Source organism: Eupeodes corollae, chromosome 1, assembly GCF_945859685.1.
Source record: "Eupeodes corollae chromosome 1, idEupCoro1.1, whole genome shotgun sequence".
Classification (NCBI taxonomy): Eukaryota; Metazoa; Arthropoda; class Insecta; order Diptera; family Syrphidae; genus Eupeodes; species Eupeodes corollae.
The window spans coordinates 243,212,861-243,237,966 of NC_079147.1; the positions used below are offsets into that span (position 1 = coordinate 243,212,861).

General features: G+C 33.4%; 1 protein-coding gene across 2 annotated transcripts in view; it reads left to right on the forward strand.

Moving 5' to 3' along the window:
* Positions 1 to 3,857: 3,857 nt before the first annotated feature.
* Positions 3,858 to 25,106, forward strand: part of LOC129943278 (Krueppel-like factor 6) — a 240,615-nt gene continuing 219,366 nt past the window's right edge. The window contains exon 1 of one of the 2 annotated variants that reach the window (XM_056052599.1): positions 3,858 to 6,453. In XM_056052599.1, coding sequence (XP_055908574.1) covers positions 6,442 to 6,453 — 12 coding nt within the window. In that variant the 5' untranslated portion in view covers positions 3,858 to 6,441. The remainder of the gene's footprint in view (positions 6,454 to 25,106) is intronic. The other variant, XM_056052598.1, reaches the window with a different exon arrangement.

The following is a 25,106-nucleotide window of genomic DNA, read 5'->3' on the forward strand; positions in this document are numbered from 1 at the left end:
ACCTACAACTCATCCTGACCATTTTTGGTCGACCCGATCAATAACAATATTATATAATCTAATCAAAACATGAAACAGTCAATTGAAGAATTTAACGCTGGGTTTCATATAATTCAAGGTTTATTACTTTAATACGTATACAATGAAATATACTAATATACACGAAAATTAATAAATCAATTAATGAAGAAGATTGGTGGCGAGCACAGGTGGTCGCGATGATGTGCAGGATGCAAGTGGCTGAATGATGCGGCGGAAAAGTCAAGGTGACAGATGGCAGCGGCGGAAAAGGGTGTCATGGCTGACACATTGAGAAAATCTTCTTTCTTCGCTGCACGACATCTGTCAGACACAACAGTTTTCTCCACACTTATTTGGACTTTGACTTGGTTATCCTTTTTTGTTGTAAACGTTCGGACCGTCTATTATTTTCTGGGGCTGGATGTAAATTGAAACGAACTCGCTTTTTCCTGCCATGAATCGGCTGAGTCGCGGGAATGTTGGAAGTTGATGAAGTACTTCCAGGCTCGGCTTTGTCAGCTTCAGTAGATGTTGAGCAAGTTGGCGATGAGCAAACTGGCGATGTAAGATCAGTGGTAGGTGGTGATGGTGGATTCGTCTCGATAACTTAATCCTCTACGGTCTTTGGTGATGACGAAAATGATGCCTCATATGGTGGATTGTCTTCAACTTGATGACTTTTCTTTTTTGATTGTGATGGTTGTGAAACACCTAGGTCAGAATAAGAGATAGGATTAGTTAAAGTGAATTCTTTACTCCCCTGAACTTTCGAAGTAGGGTGATCATTTTCGGAGGCTTCTCTTTGGCGAATTTGGTTTTAGTGGCGACGCCAAATGGAACCATGCTCAGTTTCCACTCTGTACATTCTCCTTCCTAACGTTTCCAAAATGACAGCTTTGATCCATTTAGTTTTATGGCGATATTTTTGGACGAGAACGGTTTGGCCACTGATGAATTTGGCTGACTTTTCCTCGACGTGAGTTTTTGAATCGGGGCACAAGGCAGATAGCGCAGTTCGATGGTACCGCCCGTGGAGCAGAAGCAGTATGCAAATATTAATTTTAAATGAAACAAATACACAATTTATTAATAGAAATTTAGTATTTTTGGTTATTTGTTCAGAATTATCTGTGAAACGTTCTTTGGCAGCTGTGAGGCGGGTTTGAAGTTCGAGTTTCTCGTGTTCAAAGGTTTCAAGTTTATTACGCACACATTAAATTTCTTGTTCACCCTCCTCACGGCTTTCTTTAAGAGCTAAGTTCAACTCATCGATTTCTTCTTCGAGAATGTTAATCTTGGTATCCCTTTGTTGGAGATCATCTTTAAGCTTTTCCATTTTGAATTCTAATTGGTTTACTTTTTCTGCATAATCATCACGTGCTTTTAGAGCTTATATTTTTTTCAGTCGTCTCTTCAGCAACCTGTTTTTATAAGCGACCAGGGCTAGATTTTGTCCACTCCACGAACAAACAGACAATTTTAGGTGGGATTTCTTTAGGTGTTGTTGGAGAAGTTTTCTCTCCTAAACTAGAGCTTGTATATTTTCATCCGAACCCAGTGATAATACTTTAAGGTGACGATTTTCTTCTTCAACTGCAGCCAGAGATGTATTGAGATTATTTTTATCCAATTGTGCTGAATGTCTGAAACGTTCTAGTTCATCCTGCAAATCTTTAAACATTCAAGCTCACCAGTTGAATTCTTAATTTGTTGTTGATTTTGTTTCATTGCTGCTAACCGATCAACAGCTTCTTGTTCACGAAACGATAGAAGACTTTTTAATTTTTAAATTTTTTCTTGCTTTTCCGAATGTAGGCTATTTTGGGTTTTGGGTTTTGGCTAATTTAACCGATTCCATTAAAATTGCATTGATTTTTTCAAGTCTTTGGTCGAGATCGGTGACTTTTGTTGATAGATCATTGCATTGGCTGCGTATGTTGTCTACTTCAATGTCGTTAATCTCTTGGAAATGTTCATCATGTGAATTCCTTGTCTTAAAATAATTGTTATTCTTTTCAAATTGGTTCACTTATGCAACTTGAGGATTTGATTTCTTCGTGCAATTATTCAAAATGTGTTCTTTTGAACCACAACGAAAACTGGAACCTTTTTCTCGCTTTGGATTTGAACACGAAATTGAAAATTGTCCTATTTGTGAACAATTTGTCATTCTGATTTAATGAAAACGAAGAACATGGATTTCTTTTCTGATTTTTAAAATTCCGTTGACTTCGTAATGAACCTTAACGATGTGACAATTCCTTAAGTTTTTGAAGGTCATTAGTTGGATACAAAACAGCAATGGCCACTGAATCATCTTCAAAGCCGGCAATTATAAATTGAATAACTTCTTTTTCATCCATGTTCACTTGACCAGCAAGTTCTTGCATTTTCAGGATATCTCCAATAATTGAAGGTTTGGATGAGCAATATGTTGTTTTTCGGAGTTCATTGATTACTTCAGATATGGTGTGCTTTCGACCAAAATTCGATACAAAATTTTGTCGAAAATTATAAAAATTGGTAGAATTATCTACTCGCAAAAACAATTCAGCAACAGAGTTCATTTTCATTAAACGTCGGACTGACGTTAAGCGAAAAACATCATCCGCACTCAATGAATCACAAGTTCAAAATCTTTAAGCCACTTATAGCCATCATAAGTTTCGTCCAACGGATTTATTAAGTGTTGAACATCTTTAAAATTTGGACAGCTGACTACAGAATTTACTGTTAACTCTCGCTGCTATTGTTGTTATGTTGTCGTTTTTCTATGGATTTGATGATAAATGCAAACTTTTGTCAACACTGATTTTTAGACAACTTTTACAACTTTACCAATTTTGAAAATGGTTTCTAGTCTTACAAACCTCCCCATCGCTTAAAGATACACCCTTCCATTCATTTTTACTTTACAAAACCAATTTTACGTCCTATTGCTTAATTTTTAATCCCAATAGGGACAATAGGGCGTATACGTGCTTTTTTATTTAACTCAGTTTTAAATAAATTTGTCTCAAACGTGTTGCATAACCTACTCAACATATATCATAACATATGCCAGTTTTTTGAGTTTTTAAAGGTTTCATTCAACAAGAACTTATAGACACTACAAGAATAACCCATTATTCTGAAAGTTGTCATTTAAATGTAATTCAGTCCGACTAAAAAGATATAAAAGTTTTTATTTCGATAAATGGTAGTAATATTTTATTAATAAACAATAAAATGGTTATACTTATGTCGATTGCTGTTATTAATTGTGAGTTCTATTATTCTCAAACATTTGCGTCCTTCAAGCGCTTCATTAAACAAGAACTCTGATTTATTACAACTAAAGATAACTAGAGTATTAGGAGTTATCATTTAAATCCTTCATAAAACATTCAGCTACCGCAACGCCTGGCTGGGTCTGCTAGTACATTAATATTTATTCTGAAAATAAGTAAAAAATATCAATAAATTTAAAACATGTTGGCACTTTAAAATTTGTATTTGTCAATGTCTACTACCAATTCTAATGAATAAAAAGAGTCCTAATAATGTTTTGAAAATAAACCTAACAGCCTCACGGGTATTTGAATCTTAGATTTAAATATTTAAAATTACACTTTTTTAATCATTATTTTTAAATAAATTTGTGTAGACTTTTCCTAATTTTTATTCATCTTAACGCAAAATTAAAGCTCCTTTTCCTATGCATTTAAATCAATTACTTATTCGCACTAAAATTCAAACACTAGACTACTTGCTACCTGTCTGTTATCAAAAGCTAAAAACTATAGAAGGAAAAGCTTTTCAGATGACACCTCTCGCTATGAACAAATTATAACGTGACGTGAGCAGAGCCAAAGCATCAATATCAAACGTTTTGTTTACTGTTATGTTTAAGCCTACACTACAACTACACTGTTGTCGTTGTGGTGCGGCGCCAAAATCAAAAGAGAACGGCCTTTCATAGATGGTGGTAATGGTGATGGTATTGTGTGCTTGATTTTCAGCTCCAAACAGTTTGTTTCACCAATAGGTAGGTATACAAAAACTCCAACAACAAAACAACCCAACAAATCTCTTTTCGTCTACCTTTGGATGAAGCTACCATTCTCTTAAGCTGCAACTTACTTATAACCATTTGCGAATTGCAACGTTTTTATATTGGTGTTGTTGTTGTTAATATCGTCGAGTATCCACTGCTTCATCTTATTCGTACATCGTCGCAGCGGAGCGGCTACACGATTTACGGTACCTTGATTGTAACAGGTAAGAAAATCATATAACCACCAACACCGAGTACTCTTATAATATAGGTGCCTCCACTCCACCACAAAATCTCTCCACTGGTGAAATAAAGGTAAACAATCTGTGAAGTCTTGTTGAATGTTGGGTCTTGGGTGGCTGTTGTTTGGTTTGGTTTGGCTTTGGTTGGCCGTTTTGTTGCCTGGTTAACTGGTGTAACTTATAAGATAAAACTCGACTGGGGGTAGACAACTTCGACCGGAACCCGGCTAGAGGCAGTACTGAGCTGTCCCGTGAGGCGGCATAACGTGCGTTCGGTTTTTGTTCGCTTTTTATTTGATTTATCCGTTCGAATTTTTATTTCAATGTTTCTTTTTAAATTTTCATTTCATTTATAATCAACTTTAATACTTTTTGTTGTTCGCAATTGAGTTAAATTTAGTTTGGATTGAATGCGCGTTTAATTGTATTTATTGTTAACTCGATATTATACCGTTTTGTCAATGGTAGGAAAGTAAAACCAACACACAGCACTCTCGGCTGGGCTGTTAGCGGTTTTTACTGATTTAAAGTTGTCGTTGCACTTGAACGCACTCCAACTCCGTTCCATCGTGCACCGAACTAACTGTCTGTGGACTTTTTCGATTTTTCGACACCTGTGCAGCAGTGCACCGCGGCATCAGGTTAACAGGTGCGCTTAGCTTATCTGTGAATGTGCTCTCGCTCGTTGTCGGTGGTTGACAAATGAACTTTAGATCATCCACCAATAAGACCGCCAAAAAAGAACAAGGTCGTGTGGACTGCGAACTGCGGGTCCCACCTATTGTAGACACTCAAAGACAACAAGTTGTGTGCGCGTAACTTGGTGTTAATTTTGACTTTATTTGTTTAATTCGGATTAGGGTGTGGACTCAATGATTAGGTATTATTAAACTATACCCAGCCGGATATTTCCAATTGGACTAATGTCAATGCATGTTCTCCCCTCGCATTGACGACAACGATAACGAGTGGAAGAGACGTCTACTACGACGGCAACGACAACGAAAACAACAACAACGACGACGCGACGACAAGTGCCGGATATGCAGTGCAGCACACTACCTGACCTGACCAGTGACCATCCCCCGAGTCTGGAACTAGATTTATATGCCAGTTGTCCGTTGCCAGTTCCCGCCCGCGGATAATTAAATTGGATGTCATTTGCATGAGTGTTTGCCTTAACAAAATAATAATAAAATAAAAACAAAACTAAGTAAAACAAAAACGACAACGCCGATCGCGTGCTCGTTGTTTTCCATTATTACTTACCCTATAGACTTTTGCGAGTCGAGTGAAACGAACGTCATACGACGAACTGAACTGAGTTGTGTTGTTTTTTTATTTTCTTGGGTGCTTCCCCCCGTGCACAGCGATACACCGACCTATGGTTGAAGGCTTGACTTGAAAAGGGCATTTTGTTTTTATTTATTTACATAAGAATTTTGTGTGTCAACTCAAAAGTGTGCTGCTTGCCGCTCTGTGCATCCATCTATCACAACACAAGAGATCCCAGAGATAAAATAATTTGTGGTGGCACCCCGTGTGATAAGTTTTATCAGATCTGTCATCAGAAGTCGTCGCTCGGCGCTGACAGTGTACTACCTATAGTCCATGTTTTGAATGTGTTTCTTGAGCTTGAGTTAATTTTCGTGTGACTGTGTTTTTTTTGGTTTTGAATTTATTTACAATTTAATTTGCGCAAAAAAAAGAAAAATATAAACAAAACAAAACACAAACTTTTTTGTATCTTAATCAAATTGAAATTTGAAATTAAAAAAGAAGAAGAATAAAAATGTGAAAATATTTGATTATTTTTGGAAAAGTGAATGGTCATACTAATTATGTTCATATGATGTTCGAATGGTGAAGAAGATAAAATAAGTTCTTGCGTGTTTTGAAGATTTCTACATTATTTCCGGTTTAGTTGTAGATTTGATTTTTTTTTTAATATTGTTTGTTTTTAATTCAATTTTATATTGTTTTTGTTGTGTTGTCGCGTTTTTTTTAATTTTGCGTTTTACACACGCTATTTATTCATCGGAAGTATAATGCGCATGAGATGTGTGAACGATTTATTGCGATAGTGATTGCTCAACTGGCAACAGAAGGCGATCAAAATTTCGTTTGCTGTTTTATAATTTAATGGTTTTCATGGTAAGTTTTTTTAATGTAAAAAAAAGAATTTTTATAATTTATTTCTTAGGTATGAACTTCTTGTAATTATTAAAGATGTATCTTTATTTTCCTCGATTTAGAAGTATATATCTTATCAATTTGGAAATATTTGAACAACTACCTACACGAGTATCTGGTGCTAAATTTTGAAAACTAGGGCCTGAATCAAAAGTAAAATTATTGGCGCAAAATTTTAAAGAACCAATTGTTAAGGGCTTGGAATTTTACTAAGTAGTTAATTCCTAAATATTTAGCAATTCAAATTTTTACCTCCAAAATGTTTAACCTTTCTTTTCCCTATTCTAAATAGAAAACTTCTAATTCCCTTCTTTTAAAAATTGGTATCCGAACATGTCTTAATACAAATTAAACAGGCTTAAACGGATCTATTAATCCGTGACTCTTATAAGATTAATTAGAAAGATGTCATATGAAATTTAAAAATTTGTTAAAAGTAGCCATTCCGTGAATCTAACTTTAGTTAATTGTTTAAAGATAGTAAGAAGATAAAAACGTTTAAAATTATGTAAATTATCTTTTAAGATTTAGATTGCTAAAACTGGCTTTAACATTTTACTAAATCGTTTAAAATTTTGCGCCATTGACTTTAACTCGAAAATGTTTTAAAGTTATAATTTTGAGAAGTATTTTTTTTAGAAAATGTTTGCTATTTTAAAATCTGAGATTTATGCTCTTAAAATGTAATGTTTAATAGCGTCTTGAAGAAGTTGGAGTTGATTCAGATCAAGCAACTTACTGCTTGTACTATTGGATTGCTTAAGTTTAATTTAATAGTTCATTGTAATATTCCTTTTAGCAGATGAAAATTTATATTTAGTCCTTAAAATGTAGCGACAACACCATTTTGAATCTTATAAATACGTGGTTACAATGAAAGGTCTCATTTTGATATTGAATAATCAATTTCTGAAAAGAAAATCAATGAGGGTTTATTTTATTCAAAAGATTCAGGTATGTAATTATTTGCAGCAAAATTTTTGTCTAAAAAATGTTGATGACCAATCCAGGTTAGGTTAGTTTAGGTTGGGTTGGCTGTCCAGATGTCATTGACTCACCTAGATATCAAGGGTCCATTGTGATACCACTAATGAGGTTACTCATGGGAGAGTAATGAACTTAAACAAACCATTTTGTACTTTTAGTGAAGTTAGAGAGACATTTTGTGTCAATCGTTGCCAGTTCACTGGTATTATCGAAGAATGGATTACCGAGAAAGTTATTCCTTCTAATGGAGAGTGCTGGACATGTACATAGGAGGTGTTGGAGTATTTCCTCTTTCTCCTCGTCCATGCAGCTTCTACAGAAGGCATTTGTGTAGACCGCTAGCCTCAGAGCATGTCTTCCTATGAGGCAGTGTCCTGTTATTACTCCAATAGTAGAGGTTATACTTTGTCTGCTCAGGGATATCAAGCCTTTTGACCGTTTTAAGTCTATGCTTGGCCATATTTGCTTGGCTGCTAGGCAGGTGGTACTCTGTGAGCATAATTTTGTTTGACCAATCCAGACATTTCTCACTTCTTATCCTCAAATTTTCAAATTGATTGTGGAATAATGGACAAAATCTTATCTTTCTCAAAATATCGGTTGCCAATTATTGATAACCTCTTCCACTTATAACACAGTCAGGACACTTTTCTTGTATACAAATCTTTGATGCTAAACTTTAATAACTTAACTTAACTAACTTAATAACGTAGTTCTTAATACAATATTCTTAAAAATTGTCAGCTTCAGAAGTAACAACTGTCCAAATAACAAGTTGTTCAAAATTAAACCCTGTATTGGAAATCCTTTAGTTAGCTTCGTAAATATTTGGCTAAATATCGAATTTTAAGTTCAGGTTATAGTCAACATTTTGTAATAATAATTAGTTTATTATTTTTGTAGTATTTACATTAAAATTATTAAAGAAAATAATGAAATAAAACTTCGACAGAACTATATTTATTTGTGAAGTCGAGATCAAGTATCTGAGAAAAAACGCATTTCTGTGAAAATTTTGAAAAAAGACCACAAAACAAATCTCTAAATTACAAATTTTTCTGATTCTACCAAAAAAGTGTTTTTTTTTTTGGAAATTTTCTTACAAATAAAATCAACATGAGAGTTAAAACTTAAAGCCTAGTACATACTTCCTCGTGAAGTGAACGTTCGCCAGTGGAGAAAGTGAACTTTTGACATTGCTCACTGGTACACACTTGTGAGTACACGTTGTGAACATGAACAAACCAAATGTCAAAGCTTCACCAACAGTTCCCGTACATTTTGCACGTGAATTGCCCGTGAACGAAAACTCTCCACTTTGTTCTCCACTCAGCTTCACGAGCAAGTTCACGGGTGAACCAAAAACTGAAATTTGTATGGGTTCACGAGATGGTTCACAAGTATGTACTAGGCTTAAACGATTATCAATCAAGACTCCTAAGTATTTAATCTCACTTACTATTTCAATTTTTTGATTATTTATGGAAATATCACTGTTTGTTTTGATATTAAATTTCAATTTGTTCATATTGAACCATAGTTGCAAATTTTTTAAATTATTATTTATCTTTATAATGCATTGCTCAGCGTTGTCTCCTGAAGCAAAAAGAAGGGCATCATCAAAAATACCAGCTTGGAAAATTCAGTAACTTTTTCCATATCATTTATAAACTAATAACAAAAGGACTCCAAGCAGTGATCCTTGAGGTACTCCACAATTTATATCTATAGAGTCTGAAAAACAACTATTTGTCTTAGTTTTTTGCCATCTTTGGTGTAAATATGATCGAAACCAAAAGAATATCTCTATCGACTGTTTCAAAGGCTCTTTTCAGATCCAAAAAAAACTACAACAACTATCTTTTTGTCATGTATTTCAATTTTCCATTTAGTTATTATTAAATTAAGAAGAGATTCACAATTATGGTTTTTCCGGAATCCTGATTGATACAGCGATATAAGATTAAATGGTTCTTAGTATTTTTGCAATTGTATGTAAGTTACTTTTTCAATAATCTTACTCTCTAGTGGCAACATATTAACAGGTCTATACTCTTCTGCGTTTTTGGTGTTTTTAACCTTAGAAATTGGTACAATAGTTGATTCTTTCCAACAATTTGGAAAAATTCCTTCAAGAATTGAATTATTTCATTTTTCTCCTAACGAAGTTGTTTTTTGCGGTCTCCAAGGCAGTCTTAAAACGGTTTCTTTTCTTCTTATACGAATTCCAACGAAACAACTCTCAAAAATTTGAGTGTATGAGTAATGCCAAAGATGGAGAGGACCTTCAATTCTTGTGCTAAATCCGAAGGGAAAATTTACAAAGCACTTTTCATGACAATAGTAGCTCTTGGAGAATTTGTCAGTTTCTCTTTCCAAGTTCTGTGGCATGACAACATGCAACTTTTAATAACACTATCTGAGATACAAATTAAAAGTCAAAATATTGATATGTGCCTGAAAAAAAAAGAAACACTTTAAATTTGAAAAGTAACACATTTTTAGGAACACACATTTCACATTTATTCAAAGAAAAACAAATTCTGTATTTCAAGATGCTGCAAATTGTTTACCATTCTTTTCAGGCTACTTACAGGATCTTAAAATACAGCAATTAGTCCTAGAGACTTTTAAACATACAGAATTTTGACATAGGTACTGCATTTTAAATAAAGTATTATGACCCATAAATTATTTCATTTCTAGCATCTTAATCTTGTGGTCAATAAAAAGGAAATTTACGTAATTGAGAATATCATTCTAATTCATCAATTGTGTTGCCATTCTTCTTTTAAACCTTTTGATAACATATAAAACTAACAAGTTTTGTTTTAATTTTTTTCATCACAGACGATTTGATTAATTTGTATAACATTAAGTTAGATTCTTGTAGATCTTTCTCAGTGTTGTTAAGGGCAGATCATTCGACTTATTAAGTATCTTTATAACTTTAAATAAGTACCACTTTTATTAATGGACTGTTCACACTTATTGTTATAGTTCATAATAAGTTGCCTTTGAAGATGAAAATTGAAATTTAGTGTTTAAAATGTAGGAACTCCACCATTTTAAATATAACTGGCATAGACGGGCTAACAATAAGAGTTCTCATTTTGATATTAAATGATCAGTATTCCTGAAGAGGAATCAATGAGGGTTTCTCTCTACGAAATTTTCATGACTAATCCTGACATTTTCAGCTGTATATGATTTATAATTTCATATATTCAAATTTTCGAATCAACTGTTGAATAGTGGCACAGACCCTATCTTTTATAAAATATCAGTGTCCAATTATAATCACCTCTTCAAGAAATAACACGGTCACACAAATCTTTGACTGCAAACCTTTTTTTTAAAAAAATAGTGTATTGTTGTATATTTGGCAATGACGTGGTTATTATTTAACTGTTCTCAAAATATCACAGTTTTAATAGTAAAGACTGTCCAAATAAAAAGTTATTTAGAGTGGAACACCGTATTGGAAATAAATTAGTTAGCTTTGCAATTATTTGGCTCAACATAGACTTTTAAGGTTTGTTTATAGTCAAAATTTTGTAAAAATAATTATTTTGGTATTTATGTAACATTCTTAATAAAATTATTATAAGAAATAATGAAACCACAACTCGAATTAACAATTTATTTTTGAAGTGTAGATAAAGTTAGTATCTAAGGAAAAACACATTTCAGGGGAAATTTTGAAAAGAAAGACCAAGTTAGAAATATGCTTTTTAAGGTGAGTGCAGAAAAAACACTGTTAATTGAAAAAAAAACCTATTTAATTCTTTTTACAAAAAAGTATCACTTTGTTTTTGTCAAACGATTAATTTTTTCTCTTAATTTTTGCAATATTATCTTTAAAGAAACAAATTTAAAATTTAACCATTTCATTTTATTGCTAAATATTGCGTTACTGTTTCTTAATTTGTGGTTTTTAACAGGTAGTATTGGTAATACATTATATAAGGGCTGCCCAAAAGCTCTTAATTAATTAAGAAACCTACGGTATAAGACACCATTAATTCTTTTTTTTTAATTTTAGATTAATTATTTTATTGACAATCCAAAGATTTGTATTTTTAGAAGGCTTATGTTTGCACATTTAATCGGGGGCGAGTTGAAATTCTGTTGTTCAGCATTTTTAACGATCAAAATTTTGTTTGATACTGTTTGCAAATATGTAATTCTGTATTTTAAAACACTGTAAATTTAGAATATTTCATACCAAAATGCTGAACTAACAAAATCCAGTTTTTCATAATACTGTATTTATTTCTAAATTCCTCATCATCTGTAGAAAAAAAAGTCAGCTTTTAAATTATTGGATCATTTTGTTGGAAATATTTGTATCAGAAATCCATAAAAAGGCATATAGAAGATGATAAGTTCTATAAAACTTTTAATGCATGCACCTTAATAAATTAAACTAGGTGGTGCAACATTCGTAGAGAACTAGGGCCTACTAACTTGGCTCAAGCATTTCTATTGTGCTAGTAATGTCATGGATTATCAAAACGGCGCACTACAGCGCTAATTGGATCTCAGGGTAGGTTGCCTTGAGATCGCCATTTTTTCCTACCTAATGTCATGGATAGAGGTAACCTACAGTTTTTATGCCAAAACTGAACGTCTTATTTGAGAAAGCCAAAAATAACTCTAGTAGAATTTGCCAGTTCAGAGGAAGTTCCAGTGAAAAAAACTTTTGATATCACGGGCGGGGATTGAAGTTAAGAACTTAGTCGCCAGTTATAGCTATCATTGGTTTTCATCATTGAAAACATTATGAAAAAAAAAATTATTAAAAATTTCTGTCATTGAAAAAAATGGCCTGATTGAAATCTACCGAAAAAATTTTACTAACAGAAATATGTAATTGGAATTGCGTGAAATTGGAACACAAATCAGTGGAACGATGCGTTTCTACTTTTCAGCAAAATGAATTTCCGTCCGGAAAAAAGAAAAATACATTTTTAGAGAAAAACTAATCCGTAATTACACTTTTTTTCCTCAAAAACAATTCTTTGGGTGATTTCCGATCGATCAGTATATAATTTTCATTTTTAATCGAAGGTAAACATAGTCAAATATCGATTCAAAAATGTTTCCGGATCGATTTCAATGACAGCTATAAATGGCCCCTTAAGCATGAAAAAATTCAACTATAAGTACTGGTTAAATTTTTTTAAATTTGACTTCTCAACAACTTTTTACTATTCAAAGAAAAAATATTCTTTGATTCGAAATGCTGCCAATAGTAAGATTCTTATTTTTCAGACTATTTTCAGCGCTTTGAAATTCAGGATTTTGATCAACCAGAATTTCAAAATACAGAATTTTGAAAAAAGAAAACTGAATTTCTTTTGTACACAATTTTATAATACAGAATTTTAACACACAGTATTTTGATGACCACAAGCAATATCGAAACCAATAATGCTTCAATTAAATTTTATTTTACATGTTTTACGCAATTAGTACGCATTTGAAAAAAAATCGACCTAAGCTTTTATTTATGAAAATAAGTAGTAAGAAAAATTGTCATCTCCAATATTTTACAAAACATCAATACATTTCTGAAGAATAATTTTGTTTTATTAAAAACTTACTTTTTGATGGTTGTCAAAATATTTACAAAAATCCATTTGACGTTTTTCTTAAAAAAATAATAGCCTACAAAATACTTTTAAAAATTGGTGAAAAAATGATAAAACAAAAAAAAATTCTTAAAATATACAAATAAAAGCCCTGCTAAAATGCTTCTTGATAAATTTGACATCTCGAATTTCTTAAGGAGGTGAATGGGAAGTGATCAGTGTGGGTTGCATCCCAGCCTCTTTTAAAGCTTGAACTTTATTAATCAGCTAGTTTTTAAAGCAAATATAGCTTAAGTTGAAACATTTTTTTATGAAGTTTAAATGTTTCGAAGGCTATTAATTAAATTGTTAATCAGAGTTTTATTTTGTAGTTTTCTTTGAATAAAAGTTATATTAGGAACAAATTAAAAAAGAAAACATATTATTCTATTTTTAAAGATTTAAAAATAAAACTTGAAAGAAATATTCAAACGAAATCCGAAATTAGTGTTAATTAATTCTGTTTTACCCTTCAAAAATTATTTAAATCAAGATAATAGATTTTTGTGGTTTAAACATTTTTACAAATTAATTTTCAGTTTTTTATGCAAAACAGCTAAATGTACAGTAAAACACCACCTAATTTATTTCATCTTCAATTGCATTCTACTTGTGTCCATAAATTCAAAAAAGAAAACCCCGTCTTGAAACCATTATTATTTTGCAAGTCTAAAACCTTTATAGGTGGCATTATATTTCATGCCAACATGATATAATTATTAATTAAAAAATCCTCTTCTAAATCTTCCACCTTCCTTGACGCAGTCTGATGTGTTTGATGCTCTACAAGCAAAACAAATAAAAACCAAGACAAATAGCTTGAAAAGGCCCCCTTAGCTATAACTAACTGCATTCAAAGTATCTCTCATAAATACATTCTAATAAGATGCGGGATAATTCTTCCCCACAATCAAACTTGACAAGAAATTGCACTAAAGAACCCCACTAAGTGGCCATCTCAAGTGGGAAGAGCCTGACATAAAATGCATCAACCAACATCAGATTCAGCTTCAGCAGCTTAACCACCACACAGCTTTGGCTTCAGCTTCAACAAACCATCAAATGCCATCATCATCGCCACCGCGCGAGCCTCATCGAGCTGAAATGCGCGTTCTTCAAGTTCAAAAGTTGCTCAGTGCACTGTATTCGTCGTATATATAGTACTTAGATACTTTTCCGCCACTGTTTACCAAGTAGATAGACACTAGTTAGGTATATACTTAACTTACTCTGTGCGCATCCAGAAGATCGAAAGAGATTGCCGTTGATGGTTCCAACTGGAGTTGAATCTATCAGATCAATTTGGAACACAGAATCTAAATTTATGATGGCCAATTAGAATTGTCTATAATGGTCCCGCAATATATAAAGGAGCGCGCTAGCATAGCACTGCGCTATAAGTAAATTGCTTAAAGACTCTCTTTAGAACGGATAGACGGAATAGTTTAGACTTATTTACGTTACGTATTCCTATATCGTTATGCATATAAAAGTGTGCGCTTACTTTGGACTTCTTTGTTTAGACATCATATATAGATTATGGAGATGAATTCGGTCCTCCTTAATTTACAAAGCAGCAGCATCAAGTAGTTGGCTAATGCCCACCTTTGAAAATTGGCAGCAATTACGGTCTGCTAACTGTTTACCATATTTTGAATTGGATCGCGGTTCATTGATTAAGTGAACGAGAAACAACTCAGATATACGCCCACCCTTAATAAGAAGGCATGTACGAGTGTCGAGTGTAGCACGAGCACATACTAGGATGGGAGAATTTGGAGATAGTTTTTGATGCTTATTTAGGAGAATGTAGGTAAATGTAAGGTGATGATGGTCTCCTTTTTTATTAAAGCATTCTAAAAAATCTGTCGAGATTCTTAAATAAAAATTGCAAAATTAAAAAATTCTAAAATTGTTTTGCACTCCGGGGATAATTGAGACTGAGAGATCTCAAGTGTGCATTGAACATTTAAGGGACTTTCTTTTTATGAAAATATGGCAGGGCTTAATATTAGTTTACTGCTTTGAAATTGGCTGTACTGTTTTCAATGTAGTGCAACTATTTAAAGTTCCTTTATAAAGAAAAGTAAATCTTTGTGTTATTTTTTGAAAATAATAGGTTTTAGAGTTGTTTTGACATTTATTTTAGAAAAAAATCATTTTCATCATATGCACACCCCAGTTACGAGTTCTTACTGCTACTTTGTTCAAATAATGCGACCATATTGCTTAAATAGTGGTTTGAATATTGGTTAATCAGCATAGGCCCAAGTCATTTGTTAGTCACAAACAAATAATCGAAAGGCGTTAAATCGAACGAAAAAGCGGAGGTAAGCAGGACCACATCTAGAAATAAAGTTGTCACCAAATTGATTTTGCAGTATATTCGTCTTTTATTAAAGGCTTGAGTAATGTCCTTGCTTCCTTTACTTCAAATTGTTCATAAAAAAGACTATTTAACTAGAAAACATCTTAATCAATAAACAATTTCCTTTAAACTTCGCGAAAGATTTATTTTTCAAAGTAAATTTTATTAATTTCGAAGGGATTTTTCCAACTTTAAATTCATGATTAACTACCAGAAATGGTAATACAATTTTCAAGCTTTCAAATGCCGAACTATTAATAATAACTATCAGAACTTCTCATGCAGCTTAAGCCAATTGTCGAATTGAGAAATTTGATATTATTGGACGTTTCAAGGTTCCTAGAATCTTAATCAAAGATTAAGTTTGCACGTTTGTTCATGTTCAAGTTCGGGATTTGTTTTGTCGTCTGTGTATCAATAAATAATATTTCTTCCAAAATAAATTCATCCATCAAAGAATAACGTGTTTTTGAGAACTCAAAGAGACAATTTTTCTCCAAAAAAATAAAAACCTTAAAGAAAACTACCAAAAGTTGGTTAAAATTGACGTTTCACTCGAATATCTTAGCGACTGTGTGAGATATTGGTATCTTATAAAAAAAAAACACTATTTGGGAGAAATAATGAAGTTATTGAGTTTAGAAGTACCCTTAGTATGATAAGTATGTAGTTCTTGGATTTGACCCTACTTATGCGACCTAAAAGGGTTTTTTAAAGGAACTGCGCCTCTTGCAAGGAATTAACAAATCACCTAAGACTAATTGCCGTGTAAATTGCTTTTTCAAATAATAAATAACAGGTATAAGAATTGTAGTTCAGAAAATCAACAAAAAACTTTCGAAAGAAAGATATAAGTTTTTTTTTAACATACAAAAAATGTTGTCTTTATAATTTTGTAAAATGGGCACAAATGGAATGTTATCAGTGTGACTCACATCCCAGCCTTTTTTTTTTTGATTTTTTCAGTTATCTGAACCTTGATAAAATCTTGCTAAAGTGCCATCGGTGAAAACGGTAACATGACATTTTCCAAAATAACCCTACAGCCTTATTTTGTTATGATGTTATTAATAATGAATATATGGGCGACACCGTACCAGGAAAAACAGCACCACACCATTACATTGTCTCCTCCATGTTTAATTTCTGTGTATAACGGGGGTGGTAGCCCCTACCTTTTGGTCATCACACCATAGAATATTTCGACATTTTTTGTATCTATGCCCTCTGGTCCGTTCCAATTAGCATGGTTTAAGGCGAATTATTTTCTGGACCTTATATTCTTGTTTCTTCTTGGGAGATAAGATTTTTGAAGCGTGCACAGACCACAATATCAATTGATTGAAGTGAACTAAGGAGTGAGACAAGGCTCTAATATAAGCTCCTTGTTATTTATACTTTTGTTAGATGATTTGGTTGAGTATCTCAACTGTGGAGTGGAGTTTTGCTAACAAACGGATCATAGTGATCATGTATGCCGGTGACATTGTCATTCTTGGGGAGTCACCGACTGCTCTACAGTTGATGATAAATAAACTGAAAAAATATTGCCAATTGTGGAATCTAGAAATTAATCCGGAAAAGTCAAAAGTCCTTGTTTTTAATAATGATTTTGGCAGAACGGCGACAGACAAGCAATGGAAATATGGCGAAAAAAATTTAGACGTAGTTAAGTCTTATATTTATTAAGGAATGGAGTTCACTTTTAAATTTAAATTAGAAAAACATCTCAAAAGCAAAATAAATAAAGCTTAATCGGCAATATGTGTTAATTCTAAAAGAATTTATAATAACAAGCTAATAGCGACTGACTTGAAATATAGAGTGTTTAATGCTGCTGCCCAAGCTATCCTGTTTTATGGTGCGCAGGTATGGGGAGTAGAGAAGTATGAGCTAATTGAAAGCCTATTACGTTTTTCCTTGAGGAAAATATTCTTTCTGCCGACAAATGCCTTAAAATATATGTATGTATTGTTTGGAAACTGGTCTTCCGTCACTGTTTATTTCAACCCTTAAGCTGAATTTTGACTACATTGTGGGAGTACTTAACATGGAGGAGCATAGGCTACTGACAAGATAATGGAGTATGCGATTCAAACAAATAGCTGGTTGTAAAAGATTGAAACTTATTAGCTGCGGACGGTGGCTTGACCCTGAATTGGAGTATCAATGCGATTCAATTGAATTAATCTTAACGAAAGAAACTATTTCACCAGCAAATATAACAATTCTATGATTCAATCCATTTTTAAGATAAGAGGAGAACTGATCAAACTAAACTCTAGGCCCCATCGTAACGAGGTTATCGATCTTTGCACCCTCTGTAATCAGCATGAGAGAGTATGTATTACACTTCTTAGGGGCTTGTCCAATGCTGTCGGAGATAAGGCGTGTTCACTTTGAAAAAAGCTTTCTACAAGTTGAATGTTGCGAATTGGATGCGTCTTTTCAAATTCTACAAAGAAGCGATAAAATACAGAATCATCGATGAACGTTTTTGATTCAAACCAATAACAGGCATAAAAATACATTTATAGAATAAATTTTTGGTTTGATTTGACAAATGTAAAAGTCCTTTGAAAATGTTTTTAACTATATTGAAAATCCTCTCAAATGTTGTTCTTATTTCGATTTAATTAAACGTAACAGACGAGAGTCCATGTCATGTCTTAAACATTTATTCAGAAGTTATAAGTATAACTATGTAAAAATCAAAATTATAAACGCAGAATAAAGCACATATTGTTCTTGACGAAATAAAAGAACTACATTTAGCTGGAAGTAGTATGCGACAGTCAGTTCTATTTTGAAAAAAAAATTAGTTGCATTTCTTGCAGTCAAAACAACCGCTAATCAGCAACAAACCAACAGTGGATATAAAACATTTTTAAAATGATTATTTTGGGTTAACCATATGCATAAGTTCTCAATTTTTGTTATTTTATTATTAATTCTTGCATTTTTTCAAAAAACAAAACTAACTAAAGCAAATTTTTAAAAAGCTGTGTTTTAAGAACTTTGTTTACATTTTGTTCATGCAGAAGGTATTTTACTAGCTAATAGTTTAGTAATTTTCTCTAAGAACAATAATACAAAAATAGGTCACTAAGGCGTATACGCGTTTTTTTTAATTGAATTTAATTTCAATAGAAAGTTTCAAATAATACTAGACATAATTTATTAACACTGATTTTCGACTTCAATATCTCAAGAATGAATGAAGGCATTGGCAGCAAATCTTGTCTAGTCTATTCAAAATCTGCATTTTTCTAATAACAAATACAAACCTTTAATAATGGTAAAGAATGGTTTTCGACTTAAATATTTTGAAAACAATAAAAGATATTGAATCCAAACTAATTTAATCAAATGGGAAATATTGTTGCTTAGTTTTATAGTTTATTTTTTTACAAAAATTCAATTGACAGCTTTTTTACTAAACATGCAAACATACAAAAACAACAGAAAACACTCATAACACTCGACTTCAAATTTTGTATCTAACACACAATATTCTCATTATAATTTTGTTAAAGTATTAAACAAATCAACAGATTGGTACGAATGGGAAGTTATCACTGTGAGTCGCTTCCCAGCCTTTATTTTTAAATATTTCTTTTCGGACTCATAACAAAGTTTTCAATGAAGCCATCATCTAAATCTTGTCGAATTTTGATATCGCGTAGCTTGATTCGTTACGTTATGTAACTTGACTTAAGTAAGTTCCTTCCCTATTTGCGTTTCTTATATTGACTCCTTGACTTTAGATCAGTAGTGCTACCTATGAAATATGGAGACTTGTTCTCATTGCTCTTGAATTTTGTAACAAAACCATTAGAGCACCTTTCTTATATATTTCAAAAAGGAAAGTTGCAATGTTTCAAATTTTACAATCCATATAGCCCCTAACCCCTGAATTAATTACATAAAAAAGTCCTAAGAAAAAAAATTAAAATATAGCACAAATCTTCAAACTCACCTCTTAAACTATTTACACAAACTTTAACCGTAATAGTTGAAGTCGTGCAGTCGAAAAAATGAAAAAATAAAATAATTCTCTTTATCTTTCTCTCCCATATAATGACACATTCATAGCTTATATTGAAAGTTCAAAAGCTACAAAATATCTCACACCCATCTCTCCAACTATAAACCCAAGAATGAATATATCTACCGTATCGACCAAATACCAACTCTATACTCATCCCAACTTGTCTACAGAAATGATCATCGACGATTTATCGCTTCAATAGCTCTGGTCAATGGATTTGAATTACATCCAACACCCATTGTCGTTGGTCAGGGTGTGGGGATTTCTGTTTTTTTTTAGGCTTTTTGTTGTTGTTGTTTCGTTTGTATTGTTTGTTGTTGTAACTTGTGAAGCTAGTTCTTTCTCCAGTACTTTTATTTTATTTAGTTGATTTGGAAGATTCAAGTGCTTTTTCACGGCTAGTCACGTTTTGACAATTTACGGTGTACAGCCGCCTCATCAACAATCTATTAAGTACTGCCCCGAGAGGTCCTCGAATTTCTACCTACACGACGACGAACGATGACGACGATGAATACGACATCGGCGAAGATCAGCCCAACGACAAAACTACATAAATAGTGCCTATGGAAAAGAGAAACACAAAAACTAAATGGTTCGTGCGGCCTTCGCCGCGTTTTGCTATATTTGATTCGCCTTCACTGTACACGTACATAGGTATATAGACTTGCTCTGATGCACTTGAAGCAATGAGTAAAGGAAAAGTTCCCAGCGTTAAGAAGATAGACCGATGCGATACCGACCGCCCATCGTAAATGAGAATATTTCTGTGCTAGGGTTGCCGTGGTGGTAATGCCAATAATTTATACCCTAAACTGAATAATTGCTCATCATAGATTCTCTAAAAAATTGTTATTCCCCGACCTTTACACCTTCAAGTAAGAAGACTTGATTTCAGAAGCCATTAAGGGTGGGAGTTAAATGTACTTTAACTTTGTTTTCGTCATTTAAACTTAACAATATTGATATAAAATCACATAGTGGCAATAATGTAATTCGACAAAGTAACTATGAGTTGTTTTGAGTAGCAAATAAGGTAAAGCATTCTCCAATCTGGAGAAAATACAAACAACCACGACGACGATATTGATCGCAAACAGATGAAACACTCGAGTCATTTGTAGTGATTATTCAAAGGGAGAGAAAGATTTAGATACAATAAACACAAAACATACAACAGTCATTCACGAATTTGACAGTTAAGATGTATCTTTGTGGGAATGCACTTCATAGATACAATCACGTGCAGCTACCGCTACACCTGACGCGACAACAACCACGACGACGAAAGACGGTGGTTCGGGTGTGTTGCTTGGTTTTTGTTGGGATAATTTAATTGTTGCCACCACTGTACCAACGGTCGGTCGGTGGTAAAGGCTGTTCCCTGCTCTGCGATGAAATCCAGTCGGACAACTCTGCTGTCACACTCTCAAACTGTCATTTAGCATTTCCCACTCAACTGTATTTTTATACGCGCGAGCATAGCAGAGTTGCCACTCGACATCAGATGACAGCCCTCGCAAATACACAAAGTGACATGAAAGCGGATAATTAATAGACGTTAAATTAATTTATAACCAATTAAAAAGCCGACATATAGTTTTTTTTTATAGTTGTCGTCGTTGTTGTTTTTATTTGCTTCTTTCTTCTGCCCTTTCCTTGTCCCAGCATAGCGACTTTCCGTCTCTCTGTGCGGTTCCTCTGTCCGTTCCGTATGCAACTGCATCAAGGTAGTTTAAGTTAAATAAGAAAAGCAAAACAAAATGAGAAAAAAAGAGAAACACTCGATTTATGGTCAGTGGTACACCTGCAGCATGTGTTTTACAAGTTGGATACATTTAGCTGCCTCTGATGCTGCCCAATGTGCTCCTGCTGCAGCACCAAAGTCCCGAGATGACGATGGCGTAACAAGAACCAATCCAAAGTTATGTCCTGGTTGCATAAACAACCGCATGCCAGGCCAGCAGCTATAGCCTAGCCAGCAATGATCGCCTTGCCTAATGCCGATCACTATATAAACCTGGCCAAATGGATACGTACACTTCTATACAGATGCAATTGAAAAGCCGAAATTATGACCAAATTATGGCTGCCATAGACACACTAGACACTACAGAGACTGCCACCGCCAATATGCGCGCAATGTCTAGCAGTGAAATATGCTAATGCTGCTGTTACTGCTGCGGCAGCGGTGAGCGTTGAAACGGATGACAGTGCTTGCATATATCACTTTCCGCTGCACACTAAAATCTTCGTCTTTTAGCAGTTTCTGCCGTTGTAGTTGTCGTTGCTGAAGAAGTCGGTGGCGGCGTCCGTCGGTGCAAGACGACTCGCATTATAGCGGTATGTTACTGCTCCGATTACAAACTAACAGTTTTAATTACATTTTTGGTATATTCATGAAAGTTTGGGATAGTTTAACGCACGGTTTTAAGTACCGATATCGCGACGGGCAGAGTCTTCATCGCGAGGTCATCATCATGAAGCTGGTTGGAACTTCAAAGTTGGTATCCCACTATAAGTTTCTACTTAATTAAGAAACGCAGAAAACTCAGTCGGCCTTATCGCAAAAGTGCATTTTTATGGGAGTATTTCGTACGAACAAACAGACGCGGGCGGATGGAGGGACGGACGTTTATACCATAAACTTTAACACCACTATACCAAATGCGACAGAAAGTAGTATTGCCCAGGAAAATGTGTGTGGGACATAATTCGAACTTAAAACAAAATCAGGTATATTTTCAAAAATATTACGCCGGCCGCCGCGTAAACCGCTTCGCTTTTCAATGTAATACTTTGTTGCAGTTAAAGCGTTTATTACCATCATCGTATACGACTTCGAATTAGTTTTATTACATACTTAAGTATGGTTCAAAAAACGCTCATTTATGCTGCTGTTGCTGTTGCTGCTGCTCCTTGAAATGTCTACTAATGAGGACTTTTAAAAATTTTACGACTTCGATCTGAATTCTGTTGTCATTAGAGATAGTGTTTGGAAATATGAGGTTTTGGTAAAAATTTGCGTTGAAGGAATTAATTGGTATGTGAGTGAATTGAATCAGAAACAGCATAATTGAATTAACAACGTCTAAGAATTTTGAAAATTCTTCAGGAGTTTTTTTTATTAGGTCACGCAATTCCATGGGTGATGTATCTATATAAAAAAGCAAAGGAGGAAATCTTTGTTACGGTCTGGCTTCGAAACTTCTTATCCAGTTGTCATGCTGTTTTTTTTTTAATGAAAGTGGATATCACGGAGCAGGTTTTAGGCATAAATAAAGTCCGATAATGTTAGTCAATAATTTGTTATCTATACATATAAATAGCAAATATGAATACCAAGTGCAATTTCTGTCGTGCATTCAAATAGCCTAAGGAACCACTAGGTATCTGCTGTTCAGGAAGAAAAGTTTTATTGGCAGAAATTGCTGATCCACCGGAAACATTAAAAAGTCTTTTTAATCACTCTCATCGAGATTCTAAACGTTTTCTTGATATGATTCGTGTTTACAATTCTACTTTCTAAATGACGACATTCAGTGAAAATGAAATCAGACATGGAGATTTTATGCCTACATTAAAAGTTCAGGGTCAAGTCCATCATTTAGCTGAATCTCTTTTACCAAAAAACCCTGATTCGGTGATTCGGTGAGTGAAGTACAACGGCACCAAATACTTACAAAGAATTATTATACGACTTGCAATATTTGTAACACTGTCCCAATCCTTACGTGCACAGCTTCAAGAGCAATGCTATCAAGTATAGACAATTTTTAAGTCATTATCAGAGCTGACCGTGCGCCACAGACAGACCACAGAAAAAAACAAACAACAAAACAAGTTGATTATATAGCCGTATTAATCGTTGGACAAGAATTTACAAAAAGGGATATTGTTTTGAGAGCACGAGATAACACTCTAAAACGTGTATGTGAAATAAGTCAGTTTTACGATGCACTGCATTACCCTTTGATATTTAGTTATGGTGAAGACGGTCATTCAATTAACGTACTACAAGTTCATCCAATAACAAGAGTTCCTCAAAACAAAACTGTGTCAGCAATGGATTCGTAATCTTACATGCTTAAAGTCAGAGAAAATTTAAATAATTTCTTACTTCGGTTCGGGAAATTATTCAATCAGCCTATTGTCGATATTCACGCTAAAATTGAATATGAGCGGCTTTAGTTTTTAAGAGCAAACAAATAAATTACGAGCAGAAAATTACAATATTTTTTAAGCTGACGCTGATCCTACAGAAATGGGAAAAGGAGTTATTTTACCAGCTTCATTGACCGGTGGCTCTCGATATATGTAGCAACGTAAACAAGATGCTATGGTTTTGGTAAGAAATTTTGGACACCCTAATCTGTATATCACAATGACTTTCAAACCACAATGTCCAGAAATTAAATATTCTTTATTTTCAAATCAACAAGTGACATGATATTATTTCATGAGTTTTTAATTTAAAAGTAAAAATACTGATTAATTTAATAACCAAACATAAAATATTTGCTGAAACAAGGTGCTATATGTATACAATCATGTGGAAAAAAGAGGCACATCTTTTAGTTTGGCTCTAAGACAAATTACGGCCCAACGACATTGATACAGAAAATTACTAACGAATACCCGTTCGAATTGAAGGGAGTACAATTTCCTATAAAGCTTTGTTTTACTATGTCTATCAATAAGTCACAGGGACAGACACTGAAGGTTTCAGGACTGGACATCACAAATCCGGCTTTTACCGAAAGACAATTTTATGTTGTTTGCTGCCGTGTCAGCCTCGGCAAAAAATCTATATGTGTATGCGCCTCACCAAAGAACAAAAAAATATTGTTTCCGATGAAGTATTATATAACCATTTGTCTGTTATATATTCACATCTTAATAGTGTTCATATATTTTGGTAATCATTAATCTGAAACGCATGCCTAGCAAACGTCATTCGCAAAAATAAAATCCATATCTTGACTTTTTTTTAGAAAGAATTGTATGTATTCTCTTGAATTTTATGTGGATTCATATCGTCTAAGGGTTCCAGGGGCACGACCATTGCAAACACATATTTTATAAAGATGGCGATACATAAATGTTATCTCTTCATCTATCCAAATCCCCCCATCATTTTACACTGGATCTAAACATCAAATCTTATAACTATTTTAAAAATTTAAACAGTCTAGAACATGAAAATAGTTATAATTATATAAATGGTGATTATATGTCATTGTAAAATCAAGCAATTTAGAATTAAATAATGCTTATGAAAAGCTTACTTCTAAGCTAAAAGAGGCATTTAATTTATGTGTTCCGAAAATTATCTTAACAAATCCGAATAAACCGCCATGGTTTAGCAAGGAATTGATTAATTTGAATAACCGCAATAATAAAGAATTTCAATTATTCCGTAATTCCAAAAATAATGAAACATTTTATCAAAAATATTGCTGCCTTCAAAAAAAGTTCGTTTGTCTCAGTAAATTTCTGTATAAGCATTACATTTTTAAAGTTGAAACAAGTCTTTCAAATATTTTTAGTTTTTTATAAACAACAAGAAATA